At 70.2% G+C, this 21,042-nt stretch overlaps 2 protein-coding genes across 4 annotated transcripts; both read left to right on the forward strand.

Moving 5' to 3' along the window:
- The first annotated feature begins 1,035 nt into the window (after positions 1 to 1,035).
- Positions 1,036 to 10,918, forward strand: TRIM3 (tripartite motif containing 3). 3 transcript variants are annotated; one of them, XM_063179850.1, is made up of 12 exons: positions 1,036 to 1,124; positions 2,073 to 2,214; positions 3,760 to 3,994; positions 4,332 to 4,492; positions 4,736 to 4,916; positions 5,442 to 6,165; positions 6,301 to 6,404; positions 6,833 to 7,000; positions 7,078 to 7,246; positions 7,933 to 8,003; positions 8,117 to 8,257; positions 10,265 to 10,918. In XM_063179850.1, exons 2-12 carry the CDS (start codon positions 2,087 to 2,089, stop codon positions 10,415 to 10,417), a joined length of 2,235 nt encoding a protein of 744 aa, XP_063035920.1. In that variant the 5' UTR covers positions 1,036 to 1,124; positions 2,073 to 2,086; the 3' UTR covers positions 10,418 to 10,918. The 3 variants fall into 3 exon arrangements, with proteins under 3 accessions (XP_063035920.1, XP_063035938.1, XP_063035928.1); XM_063179868.1 differs by lacking the exon at positions 1,036 to 1,124 and adding an exon at positions 1,160 to 1,180; XM_063179858.1 differs by lacking the exon at positions 1,036 to 1,124 and adding an exon at positions 1,346 to 1,367.
- A 3,193-nt stretch (positions 10,919 to 14,111) lies between these two features.
- Positions 14,112 to 20,802, forward strand: APBB1 (amyloid beta precursor protein binding family B member 1). The gene is given in 14 exon segments (XM_063179879.1): positions 14,112 to 14,394; positions 14,397 to 14,966; positions 15,296 to 15,474; positions 15,738 to 15,794; positions 15,871 to 15,971; positions 16,331 to 16,367; positions 16,623 to 16,760; positions 17,264 to 17,388; positions 18,014 to 18,128; positions 18,884 to 18,968; positions 19,401 to 19,484; positions 19,601 to 19,722; positions 20,143 to 20,319; positions 20,412 to 20,802. Coding segments are annotated over 14 exon segments (2,223 nt in total). The 5' UTR covers positions 14,112 to 14,129; the 3' UTR covers positions 20,580 to 20,802.
- The last annotated feature ends 240 nt before the right edge of the window (positions 20,803 to 21,042 follow it).

Raw genomic sequence — 21,042 nt, forward strand, 5'->3', positions numbered from 1 at the left:
GCAGAGCTCTGGCTCCATCCTGGAGCTGGTGGGTCTCCCTGATGGGTCCTCAAATGTGCTGGGCCAGGTCAGCACCTTCCTGTCCCTGTGGCCATCATCCCCCCATGGCCCCCTCCAGCAGTGACCTACCCGGGGATGGGGGCACCTCCTCTGCACCCCTGGGGCTCCAGCTCTGCCAGGATGCCCTGTCCAGGAGGCCCCATCTGCCTCACCCAAAGGAGGCGGCCGGGGTCTGCTGGAATTCCCGGGAAGCTGCAGCACGTGGGCTCGATGCCACGTCTTGAACGGGTGGGGGGGCACCAGCTGAGGGAGGGACTGCGATGAGGGGGTCCCACGTGGAGGAGGAGCTGTGGCAGGTGGCAGGTGGGAAGAAGCGTGGGCTCCATAAAAACTGAGGGGCTGGGGCGGGCCTGCTGGGCTCTGATTTTAGTCCTATACCCCCCCTTTAAAAACCCCTTTGTACCCGGCCTATACCTCCTTTATACCACCCCTCTATAATCCCTGTGTTACCCCCGTTTTTACCTGTGCATCCCCCTCGCCGCCCTTTGTACCCACCTGTTCGCCTTGACCTTCCCTTTATTCCCCCTTTTACATTCTTCCTCCTGCCCAGTTTATCCGCCCGCCACCCCGCGCTCGGTGCCCCGCCGCGCCGCGCCCCCACCCGCCGGTGTGTGCCCCCACCGTTCCCCGGCCCTGCTCCCGCTCCACTTTGGGGTCAGCCCCCCCAGACTCGGGGTCGGGATGTGGTTGCCGTGGCAACAGCCGGGTACCCCTGGATGCGCGGAGCCCCCCCCCAGCTGCAGAGCCACAGCCCAGGCGAGACCACTGCCGCCGGAGGGGGGGCCGAGGAGTCACTGCGCACACTTTCCCACCGCCCCCTCCCCACGAGCCCCCCAGCCGGGGGCGGCACCGCGTCCTGCGGCGGCGCCCCGGCACCGCGAGCGGGGCGTCCTCGGGGCGGGCTCCGAGGCACGGGGAGGCGGTGGCGCGTTCCGCCTCCCCCCGCGGAGCGCGGTTGGTGCGGCCCGGCCCGGCCGCCTCCCTGTCGCATCCCGGGCCGGGGCCGAGGATGCGCCGTGGGGTCCCGCGGCGCGCGCGGGAGCGAGGAGGGGGCTGCGGGGGGGGTGAGTGCGGGGTGAGCGGGGCGGCACCGGCACCGGGCACCGGCACCGGGCACCGGGTGAGGGGGCACACCGCGGGCAGCGCTGTGAGGGGCGGGGGGCTGATGGCCGCGGGCAGCGCCCCCCGGGCCCCCCGGGCCGTGCGACCCCCGGGCCCGCCGTGCCCCGGTGCCGCGGGGGGGGCGGTGCCGCACAATGGCGGCCGGGGCGGGGCCGCGGCCTGGAGCGCGGAGCCGCCGCAGCGCCGTGAGCGGGGCCGGGGCCGGGGCCGGGGCGGGGGGCACGGGGCTGTGGGGTCAGTGCGGCGCCGGAACACGGGGGCTGAGGGGTGTCCCACGGGGCCGGGGCTGGGCTCGGTGCCGGGGGCGCAGGAGGCGGCGGCGGCGGCGGCGGCGGCGGTGGGGTGTGCCCGTGGGGCGGGAGGGCGGCTGCTGTGGGTGCTGTGGGTGCCCTGCGGCCATTCCTCACCATGGACGGTGCCACGGGGCCAAGGAGAGGGGCTGTGGGTCAGTGCGTTCCGCGGGGCAGGAGGGCAGGGCAGTGCCGGGACGCGGTGCTGTGTGAGGCTGTGGGGGCCGTGGGTGCGGTGGGGCCGGAGGGGTCCCGTGTGTGCCCCACAAGGTCTCCGTGGGGCCGGGGACTGCGGGATGCCTTGGGGCGGGGGCTGTGGGTGCCCCGGGGAGCCGAGCCCTCATGCCGTGGGCTGAGTGTCCCTGATGGCCCTCTGTGGGGCTGTGGGGTGGGCAGGGGGCTGTGAGGCACTGTGGTTCAGTGCTGGGCTGCAGGGCGCCGTGCAGGGCCTCCCCAGCATTTAAATTCCCCCGTCGTCAGGCGGAGGGTCTGCCGTGACCCACCGCGAGCCCGTGGGGGCTGCGTGATGCCCTGGTCTGGGGCTGGCAGCGGCCGCGGGCGCTGCGGGGTGCGTGCCCCTCACCGTGCTGTGCCTGCCAGGCTGAGGAGCCACCATGGCCCGCCACGAGCCCGCCAGCCCGGTGGTGCGGCAGATTGACCAGCAGTTCCTGATCTGCAGCATCTGCCTCGACCGCTACTGCAACCCCAAGGTGCTGCCCTGCCTGCACACCTTCTGCGAGAGGTGCGACCTCCCGAACCCACCCGAGCCCCCCCTGAACCCCTCCTGAGCCCAATCCCTACCTGCAAACCTTCTGCGAGAGGGGGGACCCCTCATTACACTTCCTTCCTGCACCCCACTGCACCCCCACTCTCCATCCCCACCGTGTCTCTGAGCCCCCCTGCAGCCCTCCCGTGCCCTCTGCGCCCTGCCAGCATCCATCCCCAGCACATCCCCACTGTGCCCTGGGCCCCCTGCACCCCCCAGAGCCCTGACTGCAGCCCGGCACTGCCGCCCTCCAAATGCACCCCATGTCCTTACTGCCCCGCTGCGCCCCCAGCTGCTCTGCCCCTCCAGCAGCCACCCCTCTGCCCCAGTGCCCCCAGCCCCCTCTGCCTTGCTGCAGCCCCGGTGTGCCCCACTGCAGCCCCTAAACCCTCAGGGTCAGGCCTCCTGTGTCCCCAGAGGTGGGGGCTGGGCTGGGCCCCCCCTGCATCCCGTGGCTCACGGTGGGGCTGGGACCCCCTGCCCTCCACACCCCACTTCTCTGGGAGGGCTGCAGAGCCCCTGAGCCTCCCGACTGTGGGAGCTGGGGGAACAATGGCTGGCTACCCAAGTGGGGGGGCCTTGTTGCTGATGGCCCCCTCTCTCTGTGCTCCCAGAGCCCTCTGGTCCTGCTCCATCCATCCATCCATCCATCCATCCATCCATCCATCCATCCATCCATCCATCCATCTCCCCAGGGGCACTGGCACTGCTACCCCTTGTCCATCCTGTCCATCTGTCCGACTGCCCGCTCCCCTGCCTCTCCCCCACCTGGTGTGACACCGCACAGCCCTCCTGTCTGTCTGTCCATCTGTGTCTCCCATCCTCGTGTGACACTGTGCAGGCCCCCCATGTGACTGTCCGTCTGCCCTCCTCCTGCACCCCAGTGTGACACTGCAGCCCTGCCATCTTGTCCATCTGTCCCCTGGTTTGTCTGTCCCTCCCACCCTGTCCTCACCCCCTGGTGTTCCACCACACAGCCCCCATGTCCGTGTGTCCATCTCTCCCCCTGCTCTCTGCCTGCACCCCAGCCCTTGGGTCTGTCTGCTGCCCCCTCTCCCTGTGTTCCTCATTGCCCTGTCTGTCCATCCTGCTGCTCCTGTCCCACTGTCAGTGTGTGCCGCCCCCCTGTCCATCCCTCTGTCCCCAGGCCTATCCACGTGCCCTTGTCCTGCACCCTGACCCCTGTGTTCATCTGTCCATCCCACTCTGTACCTGCTCCCAGCCCTAGGTGGCACGTTCACTGTTCTGTCCCCCATCAACCTGCCCGTCTGTTCCCCTGTGTCCCTGTGCATCCGTCTGTCCCCTCACCCCCCTGTTCTGCCCCCAGAGCCATCCCCCATCCCCCAGCCCAGCGGGCCCTGTCCCCCCATCCATCCCCTCACCGGTCCCCCTGTTGTCCCTGTATCTGGACCCACGAGCCCCCTGTGCCCCCACTGCTGTCCCTTCCCAGCCTGTCCCTGCCATGCCCCGTGTGACCCCTGACCCCAGTGCCCCCGTGACCCCTGACCCCTGTGACCCCAGGTGTCTGCAGAACTACATTCCGGCCCAGAGCCTGTCCCTGTCGTGCCCCGTGTGCCGCCAGACCTCCATCCTGCCCGAGCGGGGGGTCCCGGCGCTGCCCAACAACTTCTTCATCACCAACCTGATGGAGGTGCTGCAGCGGGACCCCGACCCCCGCGGGGCCCCCCCTGCGCCCCTGCCGCCCCTGGGCGCCGCCACTGGGCAGCCGCTCTGCTGCCCCAACCACGAGGGAAAGGTGGGGCCGGGGGCTGCCCGGGGGCTGTGCTGGGGCTCAGGGTGTTCATGGGGGGCTGCAGGGACCTGGGGGGCTGGGGGGTCCCGAGGGCTGATGTGACTCAGGGGCACTGGGGACCTGCGGGAGCTGGAGAGGCTTTAGGAGGGCTGGGATCTGGGGAAGGCCAAGGAGGGCTGTGAGGGTCAGGGGGGCTGGGGGCGCTGCAGGCCTTGGAGAAAGGGTCCACAGAGGGTCTGGGGAGGCTGCGGTGGTCCCGCGAGTCTGGGAGAGGCTGTGTGGGCTCAGAGGGGGTTTGGGGCGGGCTGCAGGCTCCTTGGGCTGAGCGCAGGTGTGGCAGGTGATGGAGTTCTACTGCGAGCCCTGCGAGACGGCCATGTGCCGCGAGTGCACGGAGGGCGAGCGGCGGGAGCACCGGGACCACCGCACCGTGCCGCTGCGCGACGTGCTGGAGCAGCACAAGGCAGCCCTGCAGCACCAGCTCGACGCTGTGCGCGCCAGGTACGGGCAAGGGGGGCTGGGGGTCCCCAGGGCCCCACTGCCACTGCCATCAGTGCCAGCTCGATGCCACCCGCACACGGTGGCTGAGGGCGTCGTGGGTGCTGTGGGGTTTGAGGGTTCAGGGAGTGCCCGTGTCCACCCTCTGCAGAATGCCACAGCTGGGTGAGGGTGCTGTGGGGGCTGCAGGGTTCAGGCGGGGCAGGTGGGGGTTTGGCACTTGAGGGGGTGCCCGTGTCTCCGCAGGCTCCCGCAGCTGGCGGCAGCTGTGGGGCTGGTGGCCGAGATCAGCCGGCAGCTGGGGCAGCGCCGGGCTGAGGCCGAGGCCGAGATCGGGAGCAGCTTCGAGGAGCTGGAGGCAGCGCTGCGGCAGCGGCGGGAGGTGCTGCTGCGCGACCTGGAGGCCACCTGTGCTGCCAAGCAGCAGGTAACACACCTGGGGCTCTGTGCCCTTCACCAGCCCTTCCTGGGGGTGTGTGGGTACCCCAGCTGTGCCCCTCTGCCCGTGGCCCAGCTGGTGCAACAGCTGGGGTCCCAGTGCAGCACCAGCACTGGGCTTGTGGCCATGGCTGGGGTGCAGATGGGGGAGCTGGCAGAGCATTGGTTAGGGCTGTTGGGTGTGGGGGTCCCACACGGATCACAGAGACATGCCATCCTCACAGGATGCACGGAGGGGCAACTGGAGGTGCTGCAGCAGGGCCAGGATGTGGCTCAAGTGTGGGTGTTAGCACTGGGGTCCCAGCGGGTGCCACAGGTGATGATGTCCAGTGGTTTGGATGTGGGTGCTGGCACTGGGGTCCCACTGGTGCCACAGGTGATGATGTCCTGTGGTTTGGATGTGGGTGCTGCCCTGGGGTCCCCCTGGTGCCACAGGTGATGATGTCCTGTGGTTCGGGTGTGGGTGCTGCCCTGGGGTCCCACCGGTGCCACAGGTGGTGTCCTGGTCGCGCAGGTGCTGGAGGCGCAGCTGGAGGTGCTGCGGCAGGGCCAGGAGAGCATCCTGAGCAGCTGCGCGTTCACGGAGCAGGCGCTGCACCACGGCTCGGCCACGGAGGTGCTGCTGGTGCAGAAGCAGATGGGCGAGCGGCTGCGGGAGCTGGCGGCGCGGCCCTTCCCCGAGCACCCGCACGAGAACGCGCAGCTCGAGTTCCACGCCGAGCCCGAGGGGCTGCGCCGCTCCATCCAGAACCTGGGCGCGCTGCTGACCACCAGCGCCACGGCGCACACCACGGTGGCCACGGGCGAGGGGCTGCGCCAGGCCGTGGTGGGGCAGCCCTGCTCGCTCAGCGTCACCACCAAGGACAAGGACGGGGCGCTGGTGCGCAGCGGCGGCGCCCGCCTTCGCTTCGCCGTGACGGGCCCCGACGGCGCCGCGGCCGAGGCCGAGGTGCAGGACAACCGCAACGGCACCTACGAGCTGGTGTACACGCCGCGCAGCGAGGGCGACTTCGTGCTGTCCATCCTGCTGTACGGGCAGCCCGTGCGCGGCTCCCCGTTCCGCGCGCGTGCCCTGCGCCCCAGCGACGTGCCCCCGTCCCCCGAGGAGGCCAAGCGCCGCGTCAAGTCCCCGGGCGGGGGGCACGTGCGGCAGAAGGCCCTGCGCCGCCCCGCCAGCATGTACGGCAGCGCCAAGCGCAAGGAGAACCCCATCGAGGACGAGCTCATCTTTCGCGTCGGTGAGCGGGGCAGGGGGTGTCTGGGGATGATGGGGGGCTCCCCAGGACGGTGGGGTCTCCCTGGGCTCCTCGTGGCTCCCTGGGGTGGTGAGTGGTGTCCTGGGGCCCCGTGTGCCCCCTGACTGGTGCCTGCAGGCAGCCGTGGCCGGGAGAAGGGCGAGTTCACCAACCTGCAGGGGATCTCCACGTCCAGCGCTGGCCGCATCGTTGTGGCCGACAGCAACAACCAGTGCGTGCAGGTACGGACACCCTTGGGACCTCCAAACCCCCCCAGGACCCCCACTGACTCTTGTTGACCCCCACTGACCCCGACAGCAGCAACCAGTGCATGCAGGTATGGACCCCTGGGACCCCCACTGACCCCCCCGGGTAACCCTGGATCCCCACTGACCCCATCAGCAGTAACCAATGCGTGCACGTACAGTCCCCTCCAGGATCCCCGAAGTGTCCCAGGACCCCCACTGACTCCCCCTGCTCTCCCCTGGCCCCCACAGTGGTTCTCCAATGGGGGGCGGTTCCAGCTGCGTTTTGGGGTGCAGGGCCGTTCCCCTGGCTCCCTGAGCCTGCTGCCGTTGCAGATGTTCGGTGTGTTCAGTGAGGGGCCGTTCCAGCTGCGTTTCGGGGTGCGGGGTGCTCCCCTGGCTCCCTGACCGTGCTGCCCTCGCAGGTGTTCAGTAACGAGGGGCAGTTCCGGCTGCGTTTCGGGGTGCGGGGCCGTTCCCCGGGGCAGCTCCAGCGCCCCACGGGGGTTTCAGTGGACACCAACGGTGACATCATTGTGGCCGACTACGACAACCGCTGGGTCAGTGTGTTCTCACCTGAGGGCAAGTTCAAGGTGAGCCTGCAGGGCTCTGGGGGGAGCCGTGGGCGGGGGTCCGTGGCAGTCCCAGCCTCACTGCCTGTCCCCCCCAGACGAAGCTGGGCGCAGGGCGGCTGATGGGCCCCAAGGGCGTCGCTGTGGACAAAAACGGGCACATCATCGTGGTGGACAACAAGGCTTGCTGCGTCTTCATCTTCCAGCCCAATGGCAAGCTGGTGGCACGGTTCGGCTCCCGCGGCACCGCCGAGCGCCAGTTCGCAGGTACCTGCCCTGGCAGCCCAGCTGGGAGCCCAGGGCAGGCAGCACCGCGTGTGCCCCGCCTTGCTGGGACAGCTGGTGGCACTGGGAGCCCAAGAACGGCCTGAGGCTGGGGCACAGCTCCAGGCTGCAGTTCTAGGCTGGCTTTCTGGATCCAGCTCTGGGCTGTGGGTTCAGGTTCTGGGCTCAGGACTTGTTCTGAGCTCTGGTTTGAGTTCTGGGGCTGGACAGGGAGCCAGAATCTGGTTCTAGGTCCAGCACCATGTTCTGGGCTCTGACCCAGTTCTAGGTTCTATCTCTGGGTTCTGGTTCAGGACTGAGATCCCAGGCTCTGAGTTCAGGGTTTGGTTCTGGTTCCCAGGCTGGGATGAGGTTCCAGGTTCTGGGTTTGGGTCTGGGTTCTGAGCTGTGTGTCCTAGACTGGGGGACTGGGTTTGGTTCTGGATACAGATTGTGGGTCTGGGTTCTGGGTTCAATTCTGGGCCAGGGCCCTGGCCTCAGGTTCTGGCAGTGGCTTCATCCTGGGGGCTCTGAGTTCTGGGCTCTGTCCGTACCTCAGGGCTCTGGCTCCATCCTGGTCCTGCCATGGGGCCAGGGCTGAACCCCGCCATTCCCCTCAGGGCTGAGTCCCCCAGTCCTGGGGATGATTCCCGTGCCCCTCTCGGGCTGAGTCCCCTTTGTCTCCTCAGGACCCCATTTTGTGGCTGTCAATAACAAGAATGAGATCGTGGTGACCGACTTCCACAACCACTCTGTGAAGGTGAGCACAGGCACAGGCAGGTGCTGAGAGCCCCTGGTGCTCTGAGGGTGGGCTGGGGGCTGCAGTGACCCCCCTGTGCTCTGGGGGCTGCAGTGACCCCCCATGCCCCCCAGGTGTACAACGCCGAGGGTGAGTTCCTGTTCAAGTTCGGCTCGCACGGCGAGGGCAACGGGCAGTTCAACGCGCCCACGGGCGTGGCCGTGGACAGCAACGGCAACATCATCGTGGCTGACTGGGGCAACAGCCGCATCCAGGTACCGCCCTGCGCCCGCACGGACACACGGACAGCTGTGCCCGCACGGACACACGGACAGCTGTGCCCGCACAGACACACGGACAGCTGTGCCGGCACAGACACACCGACAGCTGTGCCCGCACGGACACACCGACACCTGTGCCCGCACGGACACACGGACAGCTGTGCCCGCACGGACACACGGACAGCTGTGCCTACACGGACACACTGACACCTGTGCCGGCATAGACACACGGACAGCTGTGCCCGCACGGACACACGGACAGCTGTGCCCGCACAGACACACGGACAGCTGTGCCGGCATAGACACACCGACAGCTGTGCCCGCACGGACACACGGACAGCTGTGCCGGCATAGACACACCAACAGCTGTGCCCGCACAGACACACCGACACCTGTGCCCGCACGGACACACGGACAGCTGTGCCCGCACGGACACACGGACAGCTGTGCCGGCACAGACACACCGACAGCTGTGCCCGCACAGACACACGGACAGCTGTGCCCGCACAGACACACTGACACCTGTGCCCGCACGGACACACGGACAGCTGTGCCCGCACGGACACACGGACAGCTGTGCCAGCACGGACACACGGACAGCTGTGCCTGCACGGACACACCGACGCCTGTGCCCGCACGGACACACGGACAGCTGTGCCCGCACGGACACACGGACAGCTGTGCCGGCACAGACACACTGACACCTGTGCCAGCACGGACACACGGACAGCTGTGCCGGCACGGACACACGGACAGCTGTGCCCGCACGGACACACGGACAGCTGTGCCGGCACGGACACACGGACAGCTGTGCCTGCACGGACACACGGACAGCTGTGCCGGTACAGACACACGGACACCTGTGCCTGTACGGACACACGGACACCTGTGCCGGCACGGACACACGGACACCTGTGCCCGCACGGACACACCGACACCTGTGCTGGCATAGACACATTGACACCTGTGCCTGCACGGACACACGGACAGCTGTGCCTACACGGACACACCAACAGCTGTGCCGGCACAGACACACCGACACCTGTGCCTACATGGACACCTGTGCTGGCACAGACACGCACACACCTGTGCCCGCACGGACACACCGACACCTGTGCTGGCACAGACACACTGACACCTGTGCCTGTATGGACACACCGACACCTGTGCCTGCACAGACACCTGTGCTTGCACACCTGTACCTGCACAGACACCCATGCCCACACAGACAGACAGACACCTGTGCCTGCACAGACACCTGTGCCTGCACCTGCATACCTGCGCCTGCACTGACACTTGCATCTGACACCTGTACCTGCACACCTGTGCCCGCATAGACACCTGTACCTGCACACCTGCACACCCGTACCTGCACACATCCTCCAGCGCAGCCCAAGGGGCTCAGCCCTGCCCCCTCCCCATCCCACGTGTGTGCCAGGGGCACCTGCAGGGAGGCAGGCACAGCTGGGTTTGAGTGAGAGTGGCTGGAGAGGATCTTGGGTCAGTGGGCAGAGTCTGTGCAGGGGCTGCGGTCAGCTCGGAGGGGTCAGGCAGCTGGGAGCAACAGAGGAGGGTCCCTGGTCAGCTGGGAATGCTCCATGGGGGCCTCGGGGCACCTGGGAGGAACTGGGAAGAGTTTTGCACCAAGAGCAACTGGGATGGACTGAGAAGGGATCTGGGCGCACCTGGGAGCAACTGGGAGGGTCTTGGGCTAACTGGAATAGACCCAGGGGGGATCTTGACCCCGTGCCCCCACAGGGAGTGCGTCCTGCAGGGCTGGGGGCTCTCAGGGCTGGGGGTCCCCGGGCCGTGGGGCCATTGGGGGTCCCTGGGCTGGGGGTCCCCGGGCCGTGGGGCCATTGGGGGTCCCTGGGCTGGCTGTCCCCGGGCCCTGGGGCCATTGGGGGTCCCTGGGCTGGGGGTCCCCGGGCCGTGGGGCCATTGGGGGTCCCTGGGCTGGCTGTCCCGGGCCCTGGGGCACAGCGCTGTGCACTCCCGCAGGTGTTTGACAGCGCGGGCTCGTTCCTGTCCTACATCAACACGGCGGCCGACCCGCTGTACGGCCCGCAGGGGCTGGCCCTCACCTCCGACGGCCACGTGGTCGTGGCTGACTCGGGCAACCACTGCTTCAAGGCCTATCGCTACCTGCAGTGACGGGCACGGCACCGGGCACCGGGCACGGCGGCAGGAGCCTGCAGCTGCACCGGGGGCACGGCCGCCCCGCGGCCTCGCCTGCCCCCCAAGCGCCATCCTGGCTTCATGTGCACTTTATCCCAGGGGGCAGCCGGGCCTGGGGGGGTGAGGATGGGTCCCGTGGGGTGGGGGCTGCCTGGGGGTCGCGGTCTGGCCCCTCACCCACGGCAGGGCCAGCATCCCGCTGCCCCTGCTGACAGGGTCCCGAGGCGTGGGGGGAGTGAGGGGCAGGGGGAGCCGCTGGAAGGGCTTGTGGGGGGCTGGGGGTGGCCAGAGAAGAGCCCCACGCCCCTTGAGGGCTGCCCCCCAGCTCCCAGCTCCCCTCCCCAGCTGTGGGGTGACTGTGTGTGCCTGCTGCCCCACTGCACTGCTGCTCCACAGCTCTGGGGGGCTCCAGGGGCTGTGGGGCAGCTGCCGCACGCTGACAAAACTGTATGTACAAAATAAAGTATTCTGGAAGTAGCCCGGCCCGTGCTGCCCCTAGCCCCGGCTGTCCTTCACACACCCTGCCCTGCAGCCTCTGTGGGCCCCCAGCTGCAGTGGCCAGCAGGGACAGGAGCCGTGCCTGGAGCTCAGAGGCACCAGGCTCAGTGCCCGGCCTGGGCGTTCTGCCAGCACTGACCCATCTGCAGGGACAGGGACACACTGGGCTGGAGTGGGGACAGGGTCAGACTGGTCTGTGCAGGCAGCAGGGCTTGGGTTGGACTGCTCTGTACTCGTACTGGGTCAGTCTGGGCTATACTGGGTCAGACTGGTCTGTGCTAGGAGTAGGAGCTGGTCCGTACTGGTCCATGTACCCAGGAGAAAGTGGTCAGTGACCTGCTGAGCCGCTCAGACCCGGCAGGTCCCGGGGCCAGTGGACCCCCAGTGATACCGCAGGGGCTGTGGAGGGGTCACAGCCCTGCTCTGCCCAGTCCTCACCAGCTCTGGCCATCCCTGGGGGATCCTGGATGGCAGCAGAGCTCACCAGACCCTGCTCATCGTCCCCCACCAGCCCTGGGGGTCCCAGGCCCCAGAGGTGTCCGTGACCCTGTTCCCAAGCAGGGCTGGAGGGAGGATCCAGGGAAGTCCAGGCCTGTGCCTGGTCCTGATGCTGGGAAGGCCCTAGAAGAGATCACCTGCGGGTCCCACAGCATGGGCAGGGCAGCCAGGGGATCAGATCCAGCCGGGGCTGGGAAAGGCAGGTCCTGCTGGGACAGGGTGACCTGTGGGACAGGTGTGGGTGTGCCTGCCTGGAGCTCAGCAAAGCCCTTGGCACCATCTCCATCTCCCTGGCATCCCATGGAGCACCTGCAGCCTGGCTGGGACAGGTGCTCCTTGTTGGGAGAGCCTGGCTGAGGGCCGGGCCCAGGGAGGGGGGGAATGGGGCCACACCTGGGGCCAGGCACTGCTGGGCTCCCCAGGGCTCAGTTCTGGGCTCCCCAGGGCTGGGCCAGGCACTGCTGGGGCTCCCCAGGGCTCGGTGCTGGGTCAGGCACTGCTGGGGCTCCCCAGGCCTCAGTTCTGGGCTCCCCAGGGCTCGGTTCTGGGCTCCCCAGGGCTGGGCCAGGCACTGCTGGGCTCCCCAGGGCTCGGGGCTGGCCAGGGCTGTCCCAGAGCCGTCAGTGACCTGGATGGAGCCTGGAGTGTGTGCTCAGTGAGCCCGTGGGCCACACACGGCTGGTTGGGATGTGGCTCTGCCGAGGGCAGGAAGGGCCCCCGAGGGGTCTGGCCAGGCTGGACTAATGAGCCAAGGCCAGCAGTGTGGGGGTCAACAAGGGCAAGTGCTGGGGCTTCTGCTCGGGTCACCAAAACTCCTGTGACACCCCAGGCTGGGCAGAGGGGCAGGGGGCTGCAAACGGCCCTGGGGGTGCCAGGCACAGGGGCTGGATGTGAGCCCAGGTGTGCCCAAGTGGGCAAGGGGCTGATGGCACCTGGGCTGTGCCAGTCCCAGTGTGGGCACAGCCCAGGGCAGGGATTGTCCCCCAGGGCAGGGATTGTCCCCCAGGGACAATTCCTCGAGGGCTGTGCCCAGTTCTGGCTCTGCAGAGAGACCTGGAGGGGCTGGAGCGTGTCCAGGGCAGGGAACGGAGCTGGGAAGGGGCTGCAGAATCCCTGAGGAGCTGGAAGGGGCTGCAGAATCCCTGAGGGAGCTGGAAGGGGCTGCAGAATCCCTGAGGAGCTGGAAGGGGCTGCAGAATCCCTGAGGAGCTGGAAGGGGCTGCAGAATCCCTGAGGAGCTGGAAAGGGCTGCAGAATCCCTGAGGAGCTGGAAGGGGCTGCAGAATCCCTGAGGAGCTGGAAGGGGCTGCAGAATCCCTGAGGGAGCTGGAAGGGGCTGCAGAATCCCTGAGGAGCTGGAAGGGGCTGCAGAATCCCTGAGGGAGCTGGAAGGGGCTGAGGCTGGAGCAAAGGAGGCTCAGGGGCCCTTCCCAGGAAACAAGTGACAGGACAGGAGGAAACGGCCACAAGCCGTGCTTGGGGAGGTTCAGGTCGGACACCAGGAGGAATTTCTCCATGGAAAGGGCTCCCCATGCTGGAAGGGGCTGCCCAGGGAGGTCTGGAGTGCCCATCCCATGTCCAGGGTACAGCTGGTGGCACTCAGGGCTCTGGGCTGGGGACAAGGTGGGGAACAGTCACAGGCGCGACTCAGCCTTGGAGGTCTCGTCAAACGGAGTGGCTGCGATCGTGTACGGGACCAGACCGGTCCCCACACCCCGTGTCACCGTCGCTGCCCCCGGCCGGAGCCCCCGGTGCCGCCTCTCCGGGGCTGCTAAGAGCCGGGACCCTCCCGGTGCAGCCGGGGTTGGGGGCTCCGGGGGCACAGCAGCGCACCGAGTCCCGGCGCTGCCCCGGGCCCGTCCCGGTGCCGCTGCGGGGGCAGCGGGGCGGGAACCGGCGGTGCCGGTGCCTTGGGGGATCCGCTAGGGGTAACGGGGGGCTCAGCTGGGCCCAACGCGTCCGTGGCACCGCAACAGCGGGGCGGGCACGGGCAGTGTCGGGGTCACCGGCCTGGGAGTATCACCGGGGGAAAGGTCCCCCGTTCCGCCCAGGTCCCGCTGCCCGCCGCCGGCAAGGCCTGGGGCGCCCGCTCCCGGCGGGTACTCGGGGGTCTCCGGTGGTGCGTGCCGGGCAGGGCCCGGGGAGATGCCGGAGGTCCCGGCTGGTGCCGGTACCGGGGCGGGCCCGGGGAGGTGCCGGCGGTCCCGGCCGGTGCCGGTACCGGTGCCGGTACCGGGGAGGGCCCGGGGAGGTGCCGGCGGTCCCGGAGGGTGCCGGTGCCGGTACCGGAGGCGGCGCTGTCCCCCCGCCGGCCGGAAGCGGAAGTGACGCGGCCCCGAGCCCCCCACCCTCCCCCGCGACCCCCGGCAGCGGAGCCGCCGCAGGTACCGGCAGCGGGCACAGAACGGGGGAGGGAGCACGGGCGGCCCCGCTCGCTGGGCACGGGTGGGGCCGGGGGCCGGGCCCCGCGCACACCCCCGGGGCCGGGCCGGGGCAGCGGAGGGGGCCGCGGGTGCGGGTCCCGGTGGGATCCCCCTGGCGGGCCCGCGGGGCGGATGCGGAGGGACCCCGGGCCGGGGCACGGCGGGGTCACCCCGGGGGCTGCGGGCGCGGAGGGGACGGCGGGGGGAGCCGGGGCCGGGCGGGATGCGGGGCCAAGGGGATGCCGGTGCCGGGGGTCCCGGGTTCCGGGATGCGGCGATGTGGATGCCGGCGCCCCGGGATGCGGAGATGCGGGGATGTGGATGCCGGTGCCGGGGAAGGCTGCCCGGGCCGGGAGGGGGCTGCGGGGGGATGCCGAGTCCTTGGGAGGAGCCGGGGCCGCGGAGCGTCCGTGCCGGGGTCCCGGTGCTACCCGCGCTCCCCACAGGCCCGATGGACGCGGAGGCGCCCCGGGGGCTGTAGGACCCCCCCGCCCGCCGTCCCCAGCACCGGCAGCCGCGGCCGGGCCGGGCCGGGCCCCCGCCGCGCCGGGGGTCCCGCCGCCCCCCGCGTCCCCGCGCCATGTCGGGGGCCCTGAGCAAGCGCAGCGACCTGGCCAACGACAACCGGTGCCCGGGGCTGAGCCTGGGGCTGCCCGCGGGCCCCGAGCCCCGCACCGGCCCCGGCGGCGCCCCGGCCGAGGAGCTGCCCGGCGCCGGCTGGGCCAAGGCCGGCCAGGACCAGAACCGCAACGAGCTCGAGCCGGGCCCGGGGCCGGGGCGCTCCCCCGGGCCGCACGGGGACTCCCCCGGGGCGCTGGAGCCGGGGCTCCGCGCCCGCAATGCCCGCAACGCCGCCCGCGACCCGCGGGCCCTGCTGATCGGCGCCTCGGAGGAGGAGGAGGAGGATGACGAGGAGGAGGAGGACGAGGAGGAGGAGGACGGGCCCGGGGCGTCCCCGCCGGCCCTGGGCACGGAGCGGGGCCTGCGGGAGCCGCCGGGGCGCAGCGCCAGCCGCCTCTTCGGGGGGCCCGGCCCCGGCAGCGACGAGGACTCGAGCTGGGCCACGCTGAGCCAGGGCAGCCCCGGCAGCTCCCCCGATGAGCCAGGTGGGCACCGCCGGAGCCCCCGTGACCTGTGGCTGCCCCGCGGAGCCCCACGGTGAGCTCTCGCTGCCCCACAGCTGCCCCATGGAGGCTGCCCACACTCTCTGGCTGCCCCTGCTCCTTCCTGCCATGCCCCGTGCTCCTGTCAGCTCCACATCTCCCTGGGCCCTGGCTGTGTGTGCCCGCTGCTGCCCTCGCAGCCCCCCGGGTGCCGACCCGGTCCCCCAGCCCTGGGCACTGTCCTGTGTCCCCAGCCCACAGTGGTTCCATGCCCCCCTTTGTCCCCATGTCCCTGTGGGGGCCGGGCTGAGCCCTCTGCCCCTGCCCCACAGAGTCGCTGTGGCCGTGCGGCGCGGGGGCACACGGGGACCTGCCCCCCGGCTGGCTGCGGGTGCAGGACACCTCGGGCACCTACTACTGGCACGTCCCCACCGGCACCACCCAGTGGGAGCCCCCCGGCGCGCCCCACGAGACCCCTTCCGACGGCAGCACCCCCACCGAGGGGCCCACCGTGAGTGGGGACCGAGGGCTGGCCTTGGGCTGGGAGTGGCTCTAGGGCAGCCCTTGTGGGGCCGTGGGGGTGGCTGTAGGGCACAGGGTGCCCGGGGGATGATGGTGGGGCGGCTGTGGGGGGCTCAGGGCGCCCCTGGTCTGGGCATAGGTTTGCTCTTGGGGTTACCATGGGGCTCCCACACTGTGCTGTGGGGTGACTGGGGGGAACCGTGGGGCACTGGGGGGCTGCCCTACGCAGCACCCTGACCCAGCCCCCCGCAGCTCTCCTGGACGAGCTTTGCCCCAGCTGAGACCTTCAGTAATGGAGACTTGTGGAAGGTGAGAGGGGCTAGTGGATGGGAAAGGGTGGGGGGGTCAGTGCCCCCCCAACCCCACAGAGCCCCCTTGCCCCTAGGAGCCCACGGCTGAGGAGGAAGAGGAGGAGGAGGAAGAGGAAGATGAGGAGCCAGGAGTGTCAGACCTGGAGATGCTGTCACCAGGATCGCCAGGAGAGGGGTGCGCCGGGGGCACAGGGATGGGGGCACACAGGGGCAGGGCTGTGCCTGGGCCCTGTGGGGGTGTGGGACACTGGGTGACAGCGAGAGAGGGTGTGAAATGGGGGCTGTGGGGCAGGGACCCAGGCGTGGGGCAGGGAAATGGGGTCTCAGGATGAATTGGATTCATCCATTGGATGCCTGCCCAGGATCTCAGTGCAGGGGTTCGGGAGGGAAAGTCTGAGGTACTCAGGGTGCAGTGACCCAGGTGTGGGATGTGGGGATCCCAGAGGGGATCGGGCTCTCAGGGCAGGGTTTGGGGGCGCAGAGGCCCCAGGGTGTCCGGGTGCAGTCGGTGACGCCCCCACCCTTCCCTTGCAGCATGGCCCTGGGCGAGGAGGATGTGCTGGACTCCAAGGTAGGGCCCCTCTGCTGACCCTTCCCCACTGCCCGCTGGGGGCTGGGGCCCAGCGCTGCCCCGGGGGTGCCCCAGGTGTCACCTGCAGGGGAGGGGCCTGGGCCACGCCCTGTGCGCCCCGCCCTGCCCCGGGGCGGTGCAGGTGGGGCCGGGTTGCTGCTGCGGAGCTGAGGCTGCCCCGCACCGTGCCCCGGCCCCCGGCCCCTCAGCATCCCTGCCCCGCACACCCCCTGAGCGCCGCTCCCGCTGCCCCAGGGCCTCCCGGTGCGCTCCCTGGGCTGGGTGCAGCTGCGGGAGGAGGAGCTGGGGCCCGGCCGCAGCAGCAGCGCCGTCAGCGCCTGCATCCGGCAGCTCTCGGGGCCCCGCCAGGGCCCGCCCGGCGCCTGGGGGGAGGTGAGTGAGCCCAGAGCCCCTGCGTCCATCCCACACCCTGTGCTGCCCCCCCGGGGGAGCTGAGTGACCCCCAACCCCCTGTGTCCATCCCACACCCATCCCACTCCCTCTGTGCTGCTCCCCCGGCACCTGGGGGGAGGTGAGTGACCCCTGTGCCCCCACACCCGTCCCACACTTTCCCCACTGCACCCCCGGCAATGGGGGCAGCAGAAGCCCCACTGAGCCCCTGTTGCCCCACACCCTGTGCTGCCCCCCTGGGGGAGCTGAGTGACCCCTGTGCCCCCAGACCCATCCCACACCCTGTGCTGCCCCCTGGCACCTGGGGGAGGTGAACACCCCCAGACCCTCTGTGCCCTTTGTACCCATCCCACACCCTGTGCTGCCCCCCTGGGGGAGGTGAACACCCCCAGACCCCCTGTGCCCCTGTGTCTGTCCCGCTCCCTCTGTGCTGCCCCCTGTCCCCCGCGGGAGGTGCCCCCCTGACGGTGCCATGCCGTGCCCAGGCGCGGGCGCTGCTGGTGCTGGAGGAGCGCACGCTCAAGCTGGTGGACCCGCAGGACCGGGCGCTGCTGCACGCGCAGCCCGTGGGCACCATCCGCGTCTGGGGCGTGGGGCGGCACGGCAGCAGGTGGGGCCGGGCACGGGGGGCACCGTGTGTGTGTGTGTGTGTGCACTGCTGGGGAGGGCACACCGTGTGTGTGTGTGTGTGCACTCGGGGAGGGCACACAGGGGGCTCTGGGCTCCGCGGGGTACCCAGGGCTGGGGATCCTGTGCACGTGGGGAGCAGGGATGGGGGATCTGGGTGTGTGGGACCCCCACGGGGCCTGGAGGTGCTACCCAGTGTGGGGCGGGGGCTCTGGAATGCCGTCTATGGGGGCATCGGGGTGTGGAGGGGCCGTGGGGCTGTGAGGGTCGCCTGTGCACCGGGCTGGGAGGGCCCACGTGCCAATGTGGTCCCATGGGTTGGGCAGGGGGGGCCATGGGGTCCCAACACTGAGCCCCCCAGCAGAGAAGGGTGTGGGGCACGATCAGATCTGCCCCTCGGGGCTGTGGGGTGGGTCCTGGGGCTGAAGGGGCCCCGTGCCCCCCAGCACCCCCTAACCCTGCTCTGTCCCGCTGTGCTGCCGGGGACACAGGGAGAGGTATGGCTGCAACCCGCCCCCAGACCCCCAGTGCCCCCAGTGCCCCCAGTCCCGGCTCGGACTGGGTGGGGAGGGCACCGGGGTGGTCCTGAGCGTGCCCCCCTCCCCCAGGGACTTTGCGTACGTGGCCCGGGACCCCCTGACGCAGGTGCTGAAGTGCCACGTGTTCCGCTGCGAGGGGTCTGCCAGCGCCATCGCCGCCGGGCTGCACCGGGTCTGCGCTCAGGTGAGACCCCAGAGCCCCCCAGCACTGCCCCCCATGGTCTGCACCGGGTCTGCGCTCAGGTGAGACCCCAGAGCCCCCCAGCACTGCCCCCCATGGTCTGCACCGGGTCTGCGCTCAGGTGAGACCCCAGAGCCCCCCAGCACTGCCCCCCATGGTCTGCACCGGGTCTGCGCTCAGGTGAGACCCCAGAGCCCCCCAGCACTGCCCCCCATGGTCTGCACCGGGTCTGCGCTCAGGTGAGACCCCCCCTAAACCTCACCTGGGACCCCCACTCTGGCTGGGACTGGTTCTGTGTCCAGGTAAACCCCCCCAACCCTCTGCTGGGCTTCCCCTCAAACTGCCACCTTGGCCTGAGCTGCGTCTCTGCCTAGATGAGACCCCCACAAAGCCCCTGAGAACCCCCACCTGGCCTGCACCAGGTCTGGGCCCAGGTGAGACACCCTCAGGAGCCCCCCAGGCCCAGGTAACCCACCCCAGATTCCCCTTCCTTGGTCTGCACCACATCTGTGCCCAGGTGAGACCCCCAGAACCCCTCCAGGACTTGCCCTAGCCTGCACATCTGCACTCAGGTGAGACCTCAGGCCCCTCCAGCCGGCCCCCAGGGGTGACCCCTGCCCACCCCAGTGTCCCCACAGACCTGCCACAGGGCACCGGGGCCAGGGGTGCCCAGGGTGTGGCAGCCAGCAGGTCTGGGGGTGCCCGTGTGCGACATCTGGGTGACCTGGGGGTCACTGTGGTGTCACATCTGTCCCCAGCTGACGGCGGAGCGGCGAAGTGCCCGGGCAGCAGGCAACGGCCTGGGGACAGAGCCCCCCCGGCTGGGGGAGCCCCCCCTGCAGGGTACGGGTTTGGGGGGCACTGGGAGAGAGCTGGGGGTAACCGGGAAGGGGAATCCTGCAAGGGGACAGGGCGAGTGCAGGGAGGGGCCTCGTGGGTCTGGAGGGTGCATTCACTGCGGGAGGGCAGTGGGAGGGGGGGAGGGAGGGCGGCCTTTAGGGAGGGTTGGGGGTGTCTGGCAGTGTCCCCCCCACAGCAGGGCTCCCAGCCCCCAGGAGCAGGGCAGTGCATTGGGGGTGTGGGAGTTCTGGGGGTGCTCTGGGGGTGCTCTTGGGGCTCTGGGGAGGTGTGCCATCCCCACACTGCAGTGCCCAGCATCCGAGAGCTCTTGGGGGGTGCTGGGTGAGCCCTGAGCCTGGGGGGGGCTCTGCAGGGATGCTGGGGCTCTGGGGTGTTTTGGGGGCTCGGGGGGTGTCTGACAGTGCCTCCCCACAGTGGAGTTCCCGGCCCCCAAGAGCGAGGTGGTGCAGCGCTTCCCGGTGTGTTACCTGGGCTGTGTCCCCGTGGCCAAGCCAGTGGGTGAGTGGGGGGCTCAAGGGGAAGGGGGGAGTCTCGGGGGGCTCCTCTGGCCCACACCCAGCAGCTGTGGGGCGAGGGCACGCCCAGGGCTGCCCTGAGCCTCCGTGTGCCCCCAGGCATGGATGTGATCAACGCGGCGCTGGAGGCGGCGCTGGCCCCTGCCTCGGGGGAGCCCCCTGCGCCCACCCCCGTGGTGGTCAGTGTGGCCCCCGCCACCCTCACCATTGCTCACCGCCAGGTGCGTGCCCCCTCCACCCCTGCCCTGGCACCCCCACCTCACCATCACCATCCCCAGGGGCATCCATCCCCACCTCGGACCACCACCCTGGCCTGGGGGGGCTGTGGTGACCCCGCTCGCTCTGGGGAGATGTGTTGACCCCCACCCTCACTGGTGACCCTGTTCGGGGGTCTGAGTGACCCTGTCATGTGTCAGAGGGGCTGCAGAGACCCGTCCTCGTACCGGGGATGGGTTGGGTGCCACCATGGCTCCTCCCACCGTGTCCCCGTCCCACCCCATCCCCATGCGGGGCCTCGGGGTCCCCTCGCAGCCCCAGGGTCCCCCCCTCCCTGGGTGACGCCCCGCGTGCCCTGCGGGCCCTGTCCCCGCGCCGGGGGCGTCCCCAGGCCCGCTGCCACCGCGGTGTGCCCGTGTCCCCAGACAGAGGCGGTGCTGTGCGAGTGCCGCGTGCGCTTCCTGTCCTTCATGGGCGTGGGGCGCGACGTCCGCGCCTTCGCCTTCATCATGGCCAGCGCGCCCGGCACCTTCCGCTGCCACATGGTGTGGTGCGAGCCCAACGCCGCGGGGCTCAGCGAGGCGCTGCAGGCCGCCTGCGTGGTGAGTGCCGCCCCTGCGTCCCCCCGGCCCCGCTGAGCCCCCGGGCCGCCCCCGGCCCCGGCTGACGGCGCTCCCCCGCTCCCTGCCCGCAGCTCCGCTACCAGAAGTGCCTGGATGCGCGGCCGCAGGCCTCCAGCTCCTGCCTGCCCGCGCCCCCGGCCGACTCGGTGGCGCGACGGGTGGGCTCCTCCGTGCGCCGGGGGGTGCAGACCCTCCTGGGGACCCTCAAACCGCGGCGGGGAGGGGCGCAGACCCCCTGAGCGGGGCGAGGGCAGGGGGGGCATTGGCTGGCGAGGCAGCGCCGGGGGCGGGAGCGCGGACCTGACGCTCCGGGGCACGGAGTTACCCCGGGTGTCGGGTCGGGGGTCCTGCCCCCACCGCTGCCCCCACGGTGGGTCACGCCCCCCCCAGGGTCCCCAATGCATGTGGCGTAACGAGGGTCTGTGTTGTACTAAATCATTAATTAATAAACCCATTCCACCAGCCCGGCTCGGCTCTGCCCCTGGCCTCACACAGGGAGGAGCAGGGGCAGTGTCTGGTTTGGGTCTTCTTGGGATGTCACAGGTGCAGAGGGGCACTGGGGTCCATCCACACCCTGTTAGGGGGGCAGTGGGAGCACAGGGATCACGGGCTGGTCCCAGTTGTGATCCCAGTGGGTGAGAATTAGCACAAGGAGGCGGGGTGGTGGGGCCCCAGCATCCCTGATTTGGGTCTCCCTAAGTG

This window comes from Melospiza melodia, chromosome 2 (genome assembly GCF_035770615.1).
Source record: "Melospiza melodia melodia isolate bMelMel2 chromosome 2, bMelMel2.pri, whole genome shotgun sequence".
Lineage (NCBI taxonomy): Eukaryota > Metazoa > Chordata > Aves > Passeriformes > Passerellidae > Melospiza > Melospiza melodia.